This window comes from Danio aesculapii, chromosome 15 (assembly GCF_903798145.1).
Source record: "Danio aesculapii chromosome 15, fDanAes4.1, whole genome shotgun sequence".
Taxonomy (NCBI): Eukaryota; Metazoa; Chordata; class Actinopteri; order Cypriniformes; family Danionidae; genus Danio; species Danio aesculapii.
Genome location: NC_079449.1, coordinates 4633745 through 4648421, shown reverse-complemented (window position 1 = coordinate 4648421; position 14677 = coordinate 4633745). Strand labels below are relative to the sequence as shown.

The 14677-nt window shown below is 36.5% G+C and overlaps 2 protein-coding genes across 2 annotated transcripts in view; one reads left to right on the top strand and one right to left on the bottom strand.

The window, feature by feature from the left end:
* Nucleotides 1-3102: 3102 nt before the first annotated feature.
* Nucleotides 3103-14187, bottom strand: LOC130241816 (gastrula zinc finger protein XlCGF8.2DB). Its single transcript, XM_056473779.1, has 3 exons — nt 13933-14187; nt 12717-12927; nt 3103-10269 (listed from the first exon to the last, which is right to left on the bottom strand). The coding sequence occupies exons 2-3, from the start codon at nt 12826-12828 to the stop codon at nt 9296-9298; spliced, it is 1086 nt and encodes a 361-aa protein (XP_056329754.1). The 5' UTR covers nt 12829-12927; nt 13933-14187; the 3' UTR covers nt 3103-9295.
* Nucleotides 14188-14259: 72 nt separating this feature from the next.
* cwf19l2 (CWF19 like cell cycle control factor 2) overlaps nt 14260-14677 on the top strand; it is a 55912-nt gene continuing 55494 nt past the window's right edge. The window contains 1 exon segment of the mRNA XM_056474184.1: nt 14260-14366. Within this exon segment, the coding sequence (XP_056330159.1) occupies nt 14274-14366 (93 nt within the window). The 5' untranslated portion in view covers nt 14260-14273.

Below are 14677 nucleotides of genomic sequence, written 5' to 3'. Positions count from 1 at the left end.
CGTGTGACCAATCGCGGATCAAAACATGACCTCTCTTCACAGAAATTGAAAGTATGGACCAATCTCTTGCTTTTTTTAAGTGGCTAATGATCTCGTTTAATCTCACCCTCTTTCGCTGTGCCGTACTACAGAATTTTGTAAGCTCAAACTCTGTGTGTGACTGCAGCTTCGCTCAAATCAAGTTTGTGTTGTAATCAATCAGCATTAAGTGACTACAGGTTTTGAAATGCACACAAACGAGAGGGTGACCAAACTTTTGCACAGCCTATTTTTCACTTTCAATTTAATTTCACACATCTCAATACTACTACTCTGCATATTTCTGTCTGAAAAGCATGACGTTATCTAGCTTTCTCTAAAATCCGAATGGCATTTCACTGCGATCTTCTCTTATAAAGAGCACATAATTATGCAGCCACAAAAGGGGTGCCCAAATTTCTGCAAAAGACTGTACTTGCACTATTTCTACTACAAAATAACTTAGAATAGTGCACATGTATGCCATTTATAACACACTAGTGTTTTCAGATGTTGTTTTCCAAAACGATTGTCCGTTTTCTTTTTGTCCTCAAACTGCACCTGTGTAGAACCAGATTCTGTGATTTTGGAGTGTGGTAGCTGTGAAATAACTCAATTCATTAAGTGTAGTCATGTGAAGCTGTAAATACAAGTCATTTCTTCTGTGCTCTGAACACATTTTCTATCATTTTAAAGCTTTATATCAATCATTATCGATTCAGTAAAAAAGGATGTTGGATGTTTATAAGTCATTCATTCTCTCCAGATTGACCTGGAAGATTATTATTATATTCATCATGATTGTGACGGAAACAATACTGTCTGATAATATATTGCTTGCTTTCACCTCATTTATTTTGGTCTTTTTCCATTGCTTGTGTATATGTAGCTAAATGTTAATTGCATTTCAGTGTTGTCAACAGGCTGAGACAAACTACAGAATCATCTCCTGTGAAATCTAGAAGAAATAGGTGAGTTCGTCTAAAATTCAATTTTTTTGGCTTTAAATCCAAATGAAAAAATATTATGGTAATTTACAGTTCAAGAAAAATTATGATTTATATAAGGTATTACAAAAGAATGAACAACATCTGGTATTTATATTTTTATTAGTTTGTGGACTGATTTTCAGCCTCTTTAAAACTGGGTATAAGTTGGTTTATAGCACTTTCACAAGTGATTTGATGCAAGGTTTTTATAGATTTAGTCTTTTATAGTATATATGCTATAATTTATAGTATTTATTTATTTATTTTTAACCCAGATGTTTAAAGTGTCTCAAAAAATATTTATAACGTACTTTTATTATAATATTTATACATGCACTGATTCTGTAGCTGTCAGAGACATGGTGTTGAAAATTTGTCCCCAACAAAAACTTTGTAATATTATTGAATGCAGTAGAATAAATAAACAATTCTGATTTTAGAAATGATTGTGCTCAACTACGGTAATATTTATTATGTTTTTAATAACATCACAGTATACTTTCTATGATAACATTATGTAATTCCCATTACGTACATAAACAATCTAATAATATTAAATCATAACTGACGTGTAAAAAATGGCAGTGATTTCAACGGTAAAAATCTGTAAAAATGCTACAGTAAAAATGGTCAACGGTATGTTTAATTAATATATACAGCGAATAACCGTAAATTGACTTTCCCAGAATTCCCTGCACGGCACATCACTAGTTATGCGTTTTGTTGACATTACTATGGATCTTTTTAGTTGTTTCTCCATCAGTGATGTACATTAGAGATTTATGTTACATCTAATGCTGATAAACAATGTTTATTTCATGACTTTAATTTTATGCATGTCACCATACTGGTGTTTAGTAGCTGTGTGAATGACACTAAGCACCTTCTATACTTTAATAGACTCTCTGCTATTGGGAAAAGTTGTTTGTGATGAGCTTTGGTTCATTATGTAACTCTCTCAACATCACCTGCATAAGGCTGTGTTAACGTGTCTATCTGTGCAACAAAAGATGTGTAGACGTTAGTAAATCAAAATACACACATATTACCTCCTATAAATTAATGAAATACGGTAGTTTACTGTAAAAATGAGACATTACTTTTATGGTTTGTAGCATGTTAGTTGTATGGGTTGTATGTTTTTTTAGAGAGTAGAAATGTGTAAAATCAAATAAGCAAGAAAGGTTTTGCTTGCTCTCAAACAAGTAATTCAACATAACACTTGGATTTTTTTGTTCCCCAGTTTGTACAGTGATCATCATACAGATTAAATACACTCTTAACAGAAATTAAAATTAGCTTTAAACACAATTTGCAAGTAGTGTTGTCACGATACTGGAACATTTGAGCGCTGTTGAGAATCTTCCTAAACAGCGCTGATTTGCTGTTCGGCCGATTTGGCCGTGAAGGTAATCAGTTCACTGAACTCGCCGCTGTTTACTGAGTGTAACCACAGATACAGGGACACTGGCGCGTTTTAAAGCCGCGATTCATCAGCAGATCGCTCGTAAGTTAGCTTATAGACAAACCAGTGTCAATGTATCTGCAGCCACATCTGGTTCATGTGGACTATGATTGAACCCTGATGTGTCGCCATGGAAACTAAAACGGAATGCAAGTTCTAAAGCTGTTAGAGGAACTGATTCCATGCAGAACAAAGGAATATTCTAATCTAACCAATGAAAAGGTGAAAGAAATCAAATGAATGAGTTTCAGGGTCACTGCTGAATAATGCTGAAAACCTTTTTATTAATATCATTTAATTCATTTTATTAATCAAGTGTCTACACCTCAGTTTAGTTTATTGGTTGATCTTAAAAAGCGGGCTGCAAAAGACTGAAATCAACATTGCGTTCTTTTTAGTTTATAGACAACAGTCTGTGAATATAAGCAGCTTCTAATGGTAAACTTTAATTATATTCTTTGTAATCACACTTGATAAAAACAGTCTGAGGAAGCACTTTGATTGACATTCACCTTTTGTATGTGTCATCACAGGGGGAAAGCCCCGCCCATTAGTGACCATCTCTCCCTCATTAGCATAAACAGCCCTGAGTGAGAAGCAGCTGTCTGCTATTAGATTTTTCATACCGTACCTGTTGAAGATAATGTCAACGACTATAAAAGATTGACAGCAATCTTTGGGTTCTTTTTATTTTATTGTGCAGACATTAATAAATCACCAGCCTTCAAAAACAAAACATTACATTATAAAAACAAACAAACAAACAAAAAACTAAAGTCAAATTACATGAAATAAAAATTATGAATAAACTAAAATCATAAAAACATGATGATGGAATTGACATTAATTAAAAAGAAATGATGCTAGAAAGGTTGACAGAGCAAACTAAACAACAGAATAGTGCATTCATGAGAAGGTAGTTCATCACAAAGCTTCAAACACTCCTCCGCATGTACTTTTGCTTCACAACAAGAGTACACGCTTTTAGGATGTAGGTTAAGTAGGCAAACTGGAATGCAGCATTTATTTACACTAAGAAATTGCTTGGGAGAAAATCATTAGCCTGGTTTCGAATTTCGAATGAGGTGGATACGCTACATATAGAATAATAATCTCTTAATTTGCTAAATAATTTTGACACTTTAGCTGGTTTTGGAGATGCTACATTTAGAATATAAATCCTTTAATTCGTGCAAATGTTTTTACACTTGCTTGAGTTGTTTTTAGCAATGTAAACATTTCTAAATGAGAAATGGATATGCCTATTTTAAAATAAAAATCTCTTTAATCCGCAATAAAGTTTTTACACTCGCTTTAAATGGTTCTAGAAATGGCAAATTTAAAATAAAAACCCTGTAATGAACGAAAAAACAAATTCTGCTGACTTGAGGTTGTTTGGAAAACTGCAAATTTCAAATAAGAAAATCCCTTAATTCACAAAAAAAAAAGGTTTTGTTTTTGAAAAGTTCCCCTAAAGACATGCAGTATTGACCTTCTTCTGCAGTGAGGAAGTGCGCTCGTTTGTGCGATTGTTTTAGAACTTCCAATTCAGTTGCCTATGGAGAAATGACCAGGAATAATACATGGTGGAAAAAAAATCAAACTACTTTCTCTACAAACAAACATACGTGTTCATGAGTATACATAAAAAGTAGAATAATATAATAAAAAACATTATCAATGTGCAACAACAAGCTGTTTTAATGTCTAAAAATCAATGGAAGTGAATGAGACTGGAAGTGTCGAGCCAAAAAGATTCCAATGACTGCATCCGCTCGTACGTCAAGAGTAAGGTCAATAGGTGAATTAGATAAACTAAGGCCATGTCCACACATTCAAGGGTATTTTTAGAAATGGGTTTTCCCTGCTTTTGTTTAAAAAGAAATCTCCATCTACATGAAAATGTAAAAACGCACTATGATGTACGGTGGCCGAGAGAGCTTAACGTGCTGCAATTTAAGAAAACACGTGCAGTTACAAAAAACGGCAGCAAATTAATACAAAATCTTGATTCGTTTGACAGCACAATCCTCACAACGCAAACACATTTTTAAAAAACGTGCTGCATTTTCCCACAAAGCAAACAATTTACAAAAACGCGCTGCATTTTCTCACACTTTCAAATAGCTCCAAGCACAATGTAAATGTTTCAAGGAGACCCTACAACGTGACTGACCTGGCTATTTAGGTTATGGTTATTTAGGCTAATAAAATACAAGAGACAAAGGAATCCAACACAATCTCACAGCAGTTCGTAACTTTTTGATTTAGTGGCTAATTCGTACAAATTCGTACAATCTAATTCATACAATTTAGTACGATTTGCTCATCCGCCAATGACGGTTGGGTTTAGGGGTGGGGTTAGGTGCCACGCCTCCTTTTTAAAATCGTACAATTTCGTACGACTGAACTCGTACGAATTAGCCACTAAACTGTCAACGTAAAATACTTACGTTTTCTCGTGTGATCAGGCTGGGGAATCAGGATGTTAAAATAAACAAACAAAATCTCACCTTTCAAAGATCACCTACAACTACACTGAGCAATAGTCACAGCACAGCGGCGTCCGTGAGGTTTTAGGGTCCCCTTGAAACGTTTCCATTGTGTTCTGAGCTATTTGAAAGTGTTGCGAGAAAATGCAGCATGTTTTCGTAATTTGTTTGCATTGTGGGAAAACGTTGTGCCAACAGGGGGCGATAATGACACCTTTATACTAAGTTCACACCAAACTGGGAATTAAGTATTTGCATGAGTAAATCGCATACAGATTAGTGCAAACATGAGAACAGAAGTGAATTACCGTCTTGCAGTACGAACAACACCAAATATGCTACGCGTTGGCAGCGAATGTGTGCAATTTTGCCTCATTTGCATCTTCCGCATTTGGTGTAAAACCAGCCGTGATCAGAAAGGAGAAAACAGCAAGTATGCTGACGTCATGAGGCGTAAACTCTGGTTGTAGCGTCCACACAACCACACTGTACCCAGACTTTTGGGGAAAATCTTCACCCTGGCTAGAGTTTTCAGAAAGTTTCGGTTTCAGTCACCTGACACTGCTTTTCCGTGTGGACAAACAGCGAAACCACGTAGAAAAAAAACGAGGTTTTGAAAATACTCGTGTTCGTGTGGACAGGGCCTAAATTGATCATGTGTGAATGTGGGTGGGTGCTTCCCAGCACTGAGGGTTGTACTCTTAGTCCCAGGTTGCAGCTGGAAGGGCAAAAGCTGTGTAAAACACATGTCAGAATAATTGGTGGTTCATTCCACTGTGGCAAACCCCTGATTAAGGAGGGAATAAGCTGAAGGTGAGTGATAAGCATTGTTTCTCGTTAGAATGGAAACCTGTCCCCATCGAATTTCCATTTCACTGCGACGATTCCAAAAATTGGATATAGTGTGTGAATGAGAGAGTGTGTGGGTGTTTCCTACAGCTGAGGGTTGTACTCTTAGTGCCAGGTTGCGGCTGGAAAATTATCCGATGTGAAAAATACCCATGCCAGATTAATTGGTGGTTCATTCCACTGTGGAAACCCCCTGATAAACAGGGAATAAGCTGAAGGTGGATGATTAATATGCATCGTATGCATATGGAAACCCAGCACTGAGGGTTGTTTTTTTTAGTGCCAGGTTGTGGCTGGAAAAGCAGCCGCTGTGACAAACACATGCCAGAATAAGTGGTGGTTCATTCCACTGTGATAACCCCTTATAAAGACGGAAAAGAGCTGAAGGTGGATGATTAATAAGCATGGTTTCATGTAAGGATGGAAACCAAGACTATTGAATCAGCCAATTAAAAATCCAGTGGTTCTCAAACTTTTATGCCAGAGACCCCCAATGTAATATCGTCATAGACTCGCGACCCCCCACTACCAAAGCATATACACACATTAAAAACAACTCATTTTAAGCTGTTCACAGTATTTTAACTATATTTACTATACATTAAATTACTTTCAGCTTACCTTTAAATGGGTATTGTTGACATTACAGCAAGTGAATCCATACTTTATGAATTCGTCCTGATATTTCTGACGTTTCCTGTTTTGCTCTGATGGGGTCTTGCTCTTATACTTAGTCAAAGTAGACGGTTCCGATGACTCAGGCAAACTGTCCACAGTTTCCTCTGCATTTTTAGATTTGGGAATTACAAATTTATCCATCTCTGCAGTTGCGGTTTTCACATCCAGATGCGTGCTGTAGTGATAACTAGCGAGTTATTTACTGCACACTGATTAAAACACTAATCAATAATATCTTTAAAACATCTAAAAATATTTGTTTGTAGCTTTCACTTGTAATACTTAAAAATATCTATTTTAATCACTGAAAATTACACAATTTTTACATCACTCTCGCGACCTCTTGAAATTATTCTGCGACTTCCAGTTTGAGAACCACTGACGTAATCAACTCCCATCCTATTTCCATTTTAATATGACGATTTCCAAATTGGATGTATTGCGTGAATGAGAGAGTTGTACTCTTAGTCCCGGGTTGCAACTGAAAGGGAATCTGCTGAGAAAAAAAACACACGCCAGAATAATTGGTGGTTCATTCCACTGTGGCAAACCCTGATAAAGCGGGGAATAAGCTGAAGGTGGGTGATTAATCAGCATTGTTTCACATAAGTATAGAAACCCTGCTGTTGAATCATCCACGTAATCAACTCCCATCCAATTCCCATTTCACTGCGATGATTTCTAAATTGGATGTAGTATGTGAATGAGAGAGTGTGTGGGTATTTTCCAGCACTGAGGGTTGTTTACTTAGTATCAGGTTGCGGCTGGAAAATATCTACTGTGGAAAAAAAAAAAAAAAACACATGCCAAAGTAATTGGTGGTTCATTCCACTGTTGTGACCCCTGATAAAGCAGGGAATAAGCCAAAGGTGGGTGATTAATCAGCATCGTTACACATAAGTATAGAAACCCTGCTGTTGAATCACTCACGTAATCAACTCCCATCCAATTCCCATTTCACTGCGATGATTTCTAAATTGGATGTAGTATGTGAATGAGAGAGCGTGTGGGTGTTTTCCAGCACTGAGGGTTGTTTACTTAGTATCAGGTTGGGGCTGGAAAACATCTGCTGTGAAAAAAATAGCACATGCCAGAGTAATTTGTGGTTCATTCCACTGTGATAACCCCTGATAAAGCAGGGAATAAGCCAAAGGTGTGTAATTAATAAGCATCGTTTCATGTTAGTATGGAAACCCGGCTATTGAATCATCCACATAATCAAATCCCATCCGCGATGATTTCTAAATTGGATGTAGTATGTGAATGAGAGAGCGTGTGGGTGTTTCCCAGCACTAAGGGTTGTTTTCTTTGTATCAGGTTGTGGCTGGAAAACATCTGCTGTGAAAAATAAACACATGCCAGAGCAAGTGGTGGTTCATTCCACTGTGATAACCCCCCATAAAGCAGGAAATGAGCCGAAGGTGGATGATTAACAAGCATTGTTTCATGTTAGTATGGAAACCTGACTATTGAATCAGCCACTTAATAAACACCCATCCAATTTCCCTTTTAATGTGACGATTTCCAAATTGGATGTATTGTGTGAATGAGAGAGTTGTACTCTTAGTCCCGGGTTGCAACTGAAAGGGAATCTGCTGAGGAAAAAAAAACACACGCCAGAATAATTGGTGGTTCATTCCACTGTGGCAAACCCTGATAAAGCGGGGAATAAGCCAAAGGTGGGTGATTAATAAGCATTGTTTCACATAAGTAAAGAAACCCTGCTGTTGAATCATCCATGTAATCAACTCCCATCCAATTCCCATTTCACTGCGATTAGTTCTAAATTGGATGTAGTATGTGAATGAGAGTATGTGGGTGTTTTCCAGCACTGAGGGTTTTTTACTTAGTAAGAGGTTGCGGCTGGAAAACATCTACTGTGAAAAAAAAAAACACATGCCAAAGTAATTTGTGGTTCATTCCACTGTGATAACCCCTGATAAAGCAGGGAATAAGCCAAAGGTGTGTAATTAATAAGCATTGTTTAACATTAGAATGGAAACCCGGCTATTGAATCATCCACATAATCAACACCCATCCAATTCCCATTTCACTGCAACGATTTCTAAATTGGATGTAGTGTGCGAATGAGAGTATGTGGGTGTTTAAAAAAAAAAACACATGCCAGAATAAGTGGTGGTTCATTCCACTGTGTGATAACCCCTTATAAAGCAGGAAATGAGCCGAAGGTGGATGATTAATAAGCATTGTTTCATGTTAGTATGGAAACCTGACTATTGAATCAGCCACTTAATTTACACCCATCCAATTTCCATTTTAATGTGACGATTTCCAAATTGAATGTATTGTGTGAATGAGAGAGTAAGTCCCAGGTTGCAGCTGAAAGGGAATCTGCTGAGAAAAAAAACACGCCAGAATAATTGGTGGTTCATTCCACTGTGGCAAATCCTCATGAAGCGGGGAATAAGCCAAAGGTGGGTGATTAATCAGCATTGTTTCACATAAGTATAGAAACCCTGCTGTTGAATCACTCACGTAATCAACTCCCATCCAATTCCCATTTCACTGCGATGATTTCTAAATTGGATGTAGTATGTGAATGAGAGGGTGTGTGGGTTTCCCAGCACTAAAGGTTGTTTTCTTTGTATCAGGTTGTGGCTGGAAAACATCTGCTGTGAAAAATAAACACATGCCAGAGCAATTGGTGGTTCATTCCACTCCGATAACCCCTGATAAAGCAGGGAATAAGCCAAAGGTGTGTAATTAATAAGCATCGTTTCACGTTAGTATGGAAACCCGGCTATTGAATCATCCACATAATTAACTCCCATCCAATTTCCATTTCACTTCGACGCTTTCTTGCAGTATTTTTTAACATGAGTGATCAGATTGGTCAGCTGCGAGAAGTTCCTCCCACACGACAGACATTTAAACGGCCTTTCCCCAGTGTGAACCCGGAGGTGGCATTTCAGCGACCCGGACTGAGTGAAGCACTTGTCACACTGCGAACACTTGTACGGTTTTTCCCCACTATGAATCTTCTGGTGCTCCTTCAGGCGTTTGGACGTGGTAAAACCCTTTCCGCACTCTAAACACTGCTGATCTCGCTCGCCAGTATGTCTTTTCTGGTGATCCTTGAAATTGCCCAGCCACAAAAACTTCTTTCCGCAAATAGTGCATGCATACGGTTTCTCATTAGTGTGAACCTTCATGTGGTTCCTCAGAATGGACGGAGATATATAACCTTCGCCGCAGTGGACGCATTTAAAAGGCTTGTCTCCTGAATGCGTGTGCAGGTGATAGGTAAGACTGTGAGCCCATTTGAACATCTTCCCGCAGTGAAGGCATTTGAAGGGCTTTACTCCAGTGTGCGCTCTTAGGTGGTCCTCCAGACCCTTTTTACAAGTTAAACCCTTTCCGCACTGAGGGCAGATGAAGAGCTTGTCTCTCGAGTGGATTCTTTCGTGAACCTTCAGGCTCTTTTTAAAGGTGAAACTCTTCCCGCATTGTTGGCATTCAAATGGTTTCTCTCCAGTGTGAATTCGTATGTGATGCTTCAGGCTTTCGTTACGCGTGAAACACTTTTTGCAGTAATGGCACGTGTACGGTTTCTCGCCGGTGTGAATGCGGGAATGCTCCTTAAGGCTGTCTCGGCGAGTGAAGCTCTTTCCGCATTGAGGGCACATAAAGGAGCCTTTGGCTTTGGTGTTTTTAGATCGCTCTGGAGTTGTTTCTTCGGGTGTGAAAGGTTTCTGATATGGATCTTTCTCCTCCGCCTCTTCTAGTTCTTCACTTTCTTCTTTTATGTCTGTCGAGTCTGAAATAAATGTGCAAAATGTAAAAAAGACTATTTAATGACATCATGTGTTTGATGTGCTCCAGTTGCGCACTTTAAGTTCATCAAGTAAACAGTGAACATGCAAATATTATTATTTTTAAAGGGCACATAGGTTACCCCTTTTTTCATATTTAATATGAGTCTTTTGTGTCCCCAGAATGTGTCTGTAAAGTTTCAGCTCAAAACACTCATCAGATTATTTATTATAGCTGTTTGAAGTGTCTATATTATAGCTGGAAAAAAGGTTTTGCTGTTTTTTTTTGTACTGGCCCTTTAAGGCTAGTCCTCCCCGCCCACCGTTCCCACGTGCCTGTCAGCAATCGCCGCCCTCGGCTGCCTCAGGAAGCAGATCTCACATAACGTGTGTGAGAAATACTACAGTAAGAACTTTAACAATCACTATTTGATGCATTTTTTTGTGGATTTGCAACAATGAGTCACACACAATGTCAAAGTTCATGCACACACACAGCGAGGACACACACACACATAGCGCAGACACATACACACACACACACACACACACACACACACATAGCTCAGACACACAGACACACACACAGAGACAGAGCGTTAAGCTTTGCACTTGTTTTGCTTGCATATGTGACATGATACTGGTAATCTCCACTGCTGTATGAATATGTTATATTAATGTACAAAATAAACCCGATTTAACGTCCACAAACCAGGATTGAAGCGTCTTTTATAATTGTTCTGACACGCGGCTGAGCTGATGAAGTGAATCTGAGGTGAATCACTGTAATTCATTACACACATGCTCTGTTTTAAAACATTTTAAACTTGTGAAACTCACTCTTGATCACGTTTGATGACGATTGATGATCCTAGCGAACTGAACACACCTTTTATTCCCGGTTGTTTTGCGCTCGTCCTGACTTGTTGATATGATTATACACGTGACTACCGGGACATGTTAATGCGCACAGCTGTCAATCAATATTGGTGGGCGGGGGGACCGCACTCCTACGTAAAGTTGCGATCGATCTGAAAACCGCTCCAATTGGTCCACCGTTTTTATGTTGTTAAATTTGGAAAAAAAGGACTGGGTGTGTTTATATCACCCCAATATGACAGTTTATACACTATACTTACACACATTTCTGTCCAAACAGCTTGAAAAGTAGATTTTTCACCATAGGTGCCCTTTAAATTAATAATTTTGGATTTAATTTTAATCAGTTCTTCACTTTTTTCTTTTGTCTGTCCAGTCTGAAATAAACATGCAATATATATATATATTTTTTTATTTATTAACATCATGTGTTTGATGTGCTCCAGTTGCTCACTTTGTTTGACAAGACTACAATAAACATGCAAAAATTATTTTAAAAACTATTTAATTTGAAGCAGGTCTTCACTTTTTTTCTTTTACATCTGTCGATTCTGCAATAAACGTGCAAAATGTTAAAAAAACTATTTATTAACATTATGGGCCCCATCATACACCCGGCTCAAGGCGCAACGCAATTGTTGTTTGCTAGTTTCAGTTCGACGCAAGTGTCATTTTGACGGTTTGCAGCATGCTGCTTAAATAGCAAAAGCATTTGCGCTCATAAAAGAGGTGTGTTAAGGTGCATTCTTAGCACGTTGCTATTTCAAGAAACTAAAATAGTAAAAAATATATATATATATATATACTGTATATATATACACGCATGTATATTTCTGAAATGTATGTGATGCACTTTGTTTTATTTTCATTAAGTCTAAACATGCAAAAATATGAAGAGTAAATAAATATAATATCACGTGCTCCAATTGTTTACTGCCTTTTTAATTGTCCATCAAGTGTAGAATAAACATAAAAAAACAATAATAAAATGTAAAAAAAAAAGTTTAAATAATTCAGTAAACATTATTTGATGTGCTAATCCAATCAATACGAAAGTAACCTGTTTTAATATAAGCTCACGTCACTTATCCAGCTTACAAGGAACATTGGTTGCATTAACATTTGTTCAATTGATTTTATTTGTACATTTATTTCATTTCATGCTCTCACAACCATGGTTATCTCATATTTAAATACAATGCGAAATGACAGAGGCTTCAGTTAAAGACCAAAGTATACTATGTTTTGCACATGTCAGCATATTGATGATTAGATAAACTTTATTGTCATTGCACATTACAGTACAAACAACGAAATACAACCAGAACCTAACCAGAAGTGCACTGGTAGCAATGTATTTACATATATTTAAATTGGTAATAAATAAAAGTGGGTATAAATATGAAAGTTGAATACGATATGATAATAAAAAAAGTGTTGCATGGAAAAAGTTGCTAGCAATGAGTGCATATGTAAGGGGATTGGCTAAGAATGCTTGAAAAACATTTATAAATTGCATTGTTAAACATATTTTGTATTATCTGGACATTTGCAAATGATTTTGAACACCAACCTGTGTCTTCGTCGGTGTCTTCAGTATCTTCATCTTTGATTCTAGATGGTTCTAGATCACTCGTGTAATCAATCTCCTCTTCAACACTCTCAGTTTTTACTATAGCAAACATGGTAAATGTGTTTATTTTGTTACACTTGATTTTCTCCTGTTTGTTTGTTTGTTCCCTCAAAGGATGACTGGAATGTAGTCTCAGTTGTAAATGTACGATCTGAAGGAAGAAAATATATTTACACATTTAAAAATACAATAACTCAAATGTATTTTCTAACATTTTATTACACAGTTCTTGTAATATTGCATATTTTCTCTTTACTTTGGTTTATGCAATATACATAATTGTGTGTAAACCTCATATAATAGACTTTATAAACACAAAAGTTGAACACAACATATACAATTTTTTAACAAAATTGGTCATTTATGATGGAAGATTACGTTTGACTGAAAATAGTGATAAGTTATTATCATAATAAAGCTGAAAGCATTAATAAATATTATAACAACCTAAAAAGTAGTTTTTTTGTATTGATAGATCGTAACGTTATTCATGTAGCATAACGTTAGCTTTTTTAAGCAAAAACGTTGGCTTTTTTAAACAAAATTGGTCATTTATGATGGAATAGATTACGTTAGACTGAAAATAGTGATAAATTATTATCATAATAAAGCTGAAAGAATTAATAAATCTCATAACAACCTAAAAAGTAGTTTTTTTTGTATTGATAGATCGTAACGTTATTCATGTAACGTAACATTAGCTTTTTTTAAGCAAAATTGGTCATTTATGAAGGAAGTGATTACATTTGACCGAAAACAGTGATAAATTAGCATCATAATATAGCTTAAAGGATTAATAAATCTCATAACATAACCTAAAAAGTCGTTTTTGTATTGATCATAACGTTATTCATTTAACATAACCTTGGATCTTGTAAACAAAATTGGTCATTTATGATGGAAGTGATTACGTTTGACTGAAAAAGGTGATAAATTAGCATCATAATAAAGCTGAAAGCATTAATAAATCTCATAACATAAGCTAAAAAGTAGTTTTTTGTAATTATCGATTGTAACGTTGTTAATGTAACGTAACGTAACGTTTGCTTTGTTAACGTTACTACTGAGCTATCATCATATATAAACACGACATAGAATTGACAGACATAGCCAACATGTATAGTAAACACTATTTTAAAGAGTTTATTTGCTTTACCTTCTGTAGTACACTCGTTTCTCCACCGGTTTTGAGTATTTAATGGATTTTAAGCGATTTAATCGCACTGCATACGATCTGAATGCTGCCCCAAACGTGTTCCTCACTGTCGCGAAAACTACATCCACTACTACGTGTTTTTTTGCTACTAGATGTCCTTTAATCCTTGTTATCAAAATCAACCAAATATGGCTGAACTGTAAACACGTCTATGAAAACGCACTAGGGATTGAACGAGGTTTCCTCTTTCAGCGCCACCCGGCGGAAATCCATCGAGTTTTTTTAAACGCTGAATTACGGCAAACACTTACGACAGTTGAGATTGCGTTTTCGGCAGCGTCATGGCGGCGTACGGGATGAATTTTGAGAGCGCAAACAGCATTAAATCAAGAAAAGAGTCAAAACGAGAAGAAAGAGAGCGAGTTATACAAAAGGTAACGCATACTAACTAACATACTAACATACTACTAAACACTTTAAGATATCATGCAGTCAGAATTTGATTTAACAGAAGAGATCTTGTGCTTTATATGGCTTATTACAAAATAAACATTCCGCTTTATTAGATATGTCACCGTCTTTAAACATGCTTCCGAGTTTGTCTGTTTTTAGTCAAGCATTTGAGGTTTCTGTGTGTTTAAGTTCTATAAATCATGTTTCAGTCTTGATCTCATAACATCCGAAGTCATTTGTCAGTATTTTAAGTTTATTTTGTAGTATTTACTTGTAACGTAATGACATATTA

Excerpts from the sequence above, each read along its gene's own strand:
- LOC130241816 (XM_056473779.1), bottom strand. The coding sequence starts at position 12,828 with ATGTTTGCTATAGTAAAAACTGAGAGTGTTGAAGAGGAGATTGATTAC. Across the intron at positions 10,270-12,716 it reads AGACACCGACGAAGACACAG|ACTCGACAGACATAAAAGAA; the intron begins GTTGGTGTTCAA and ends CATTTATTTCAG.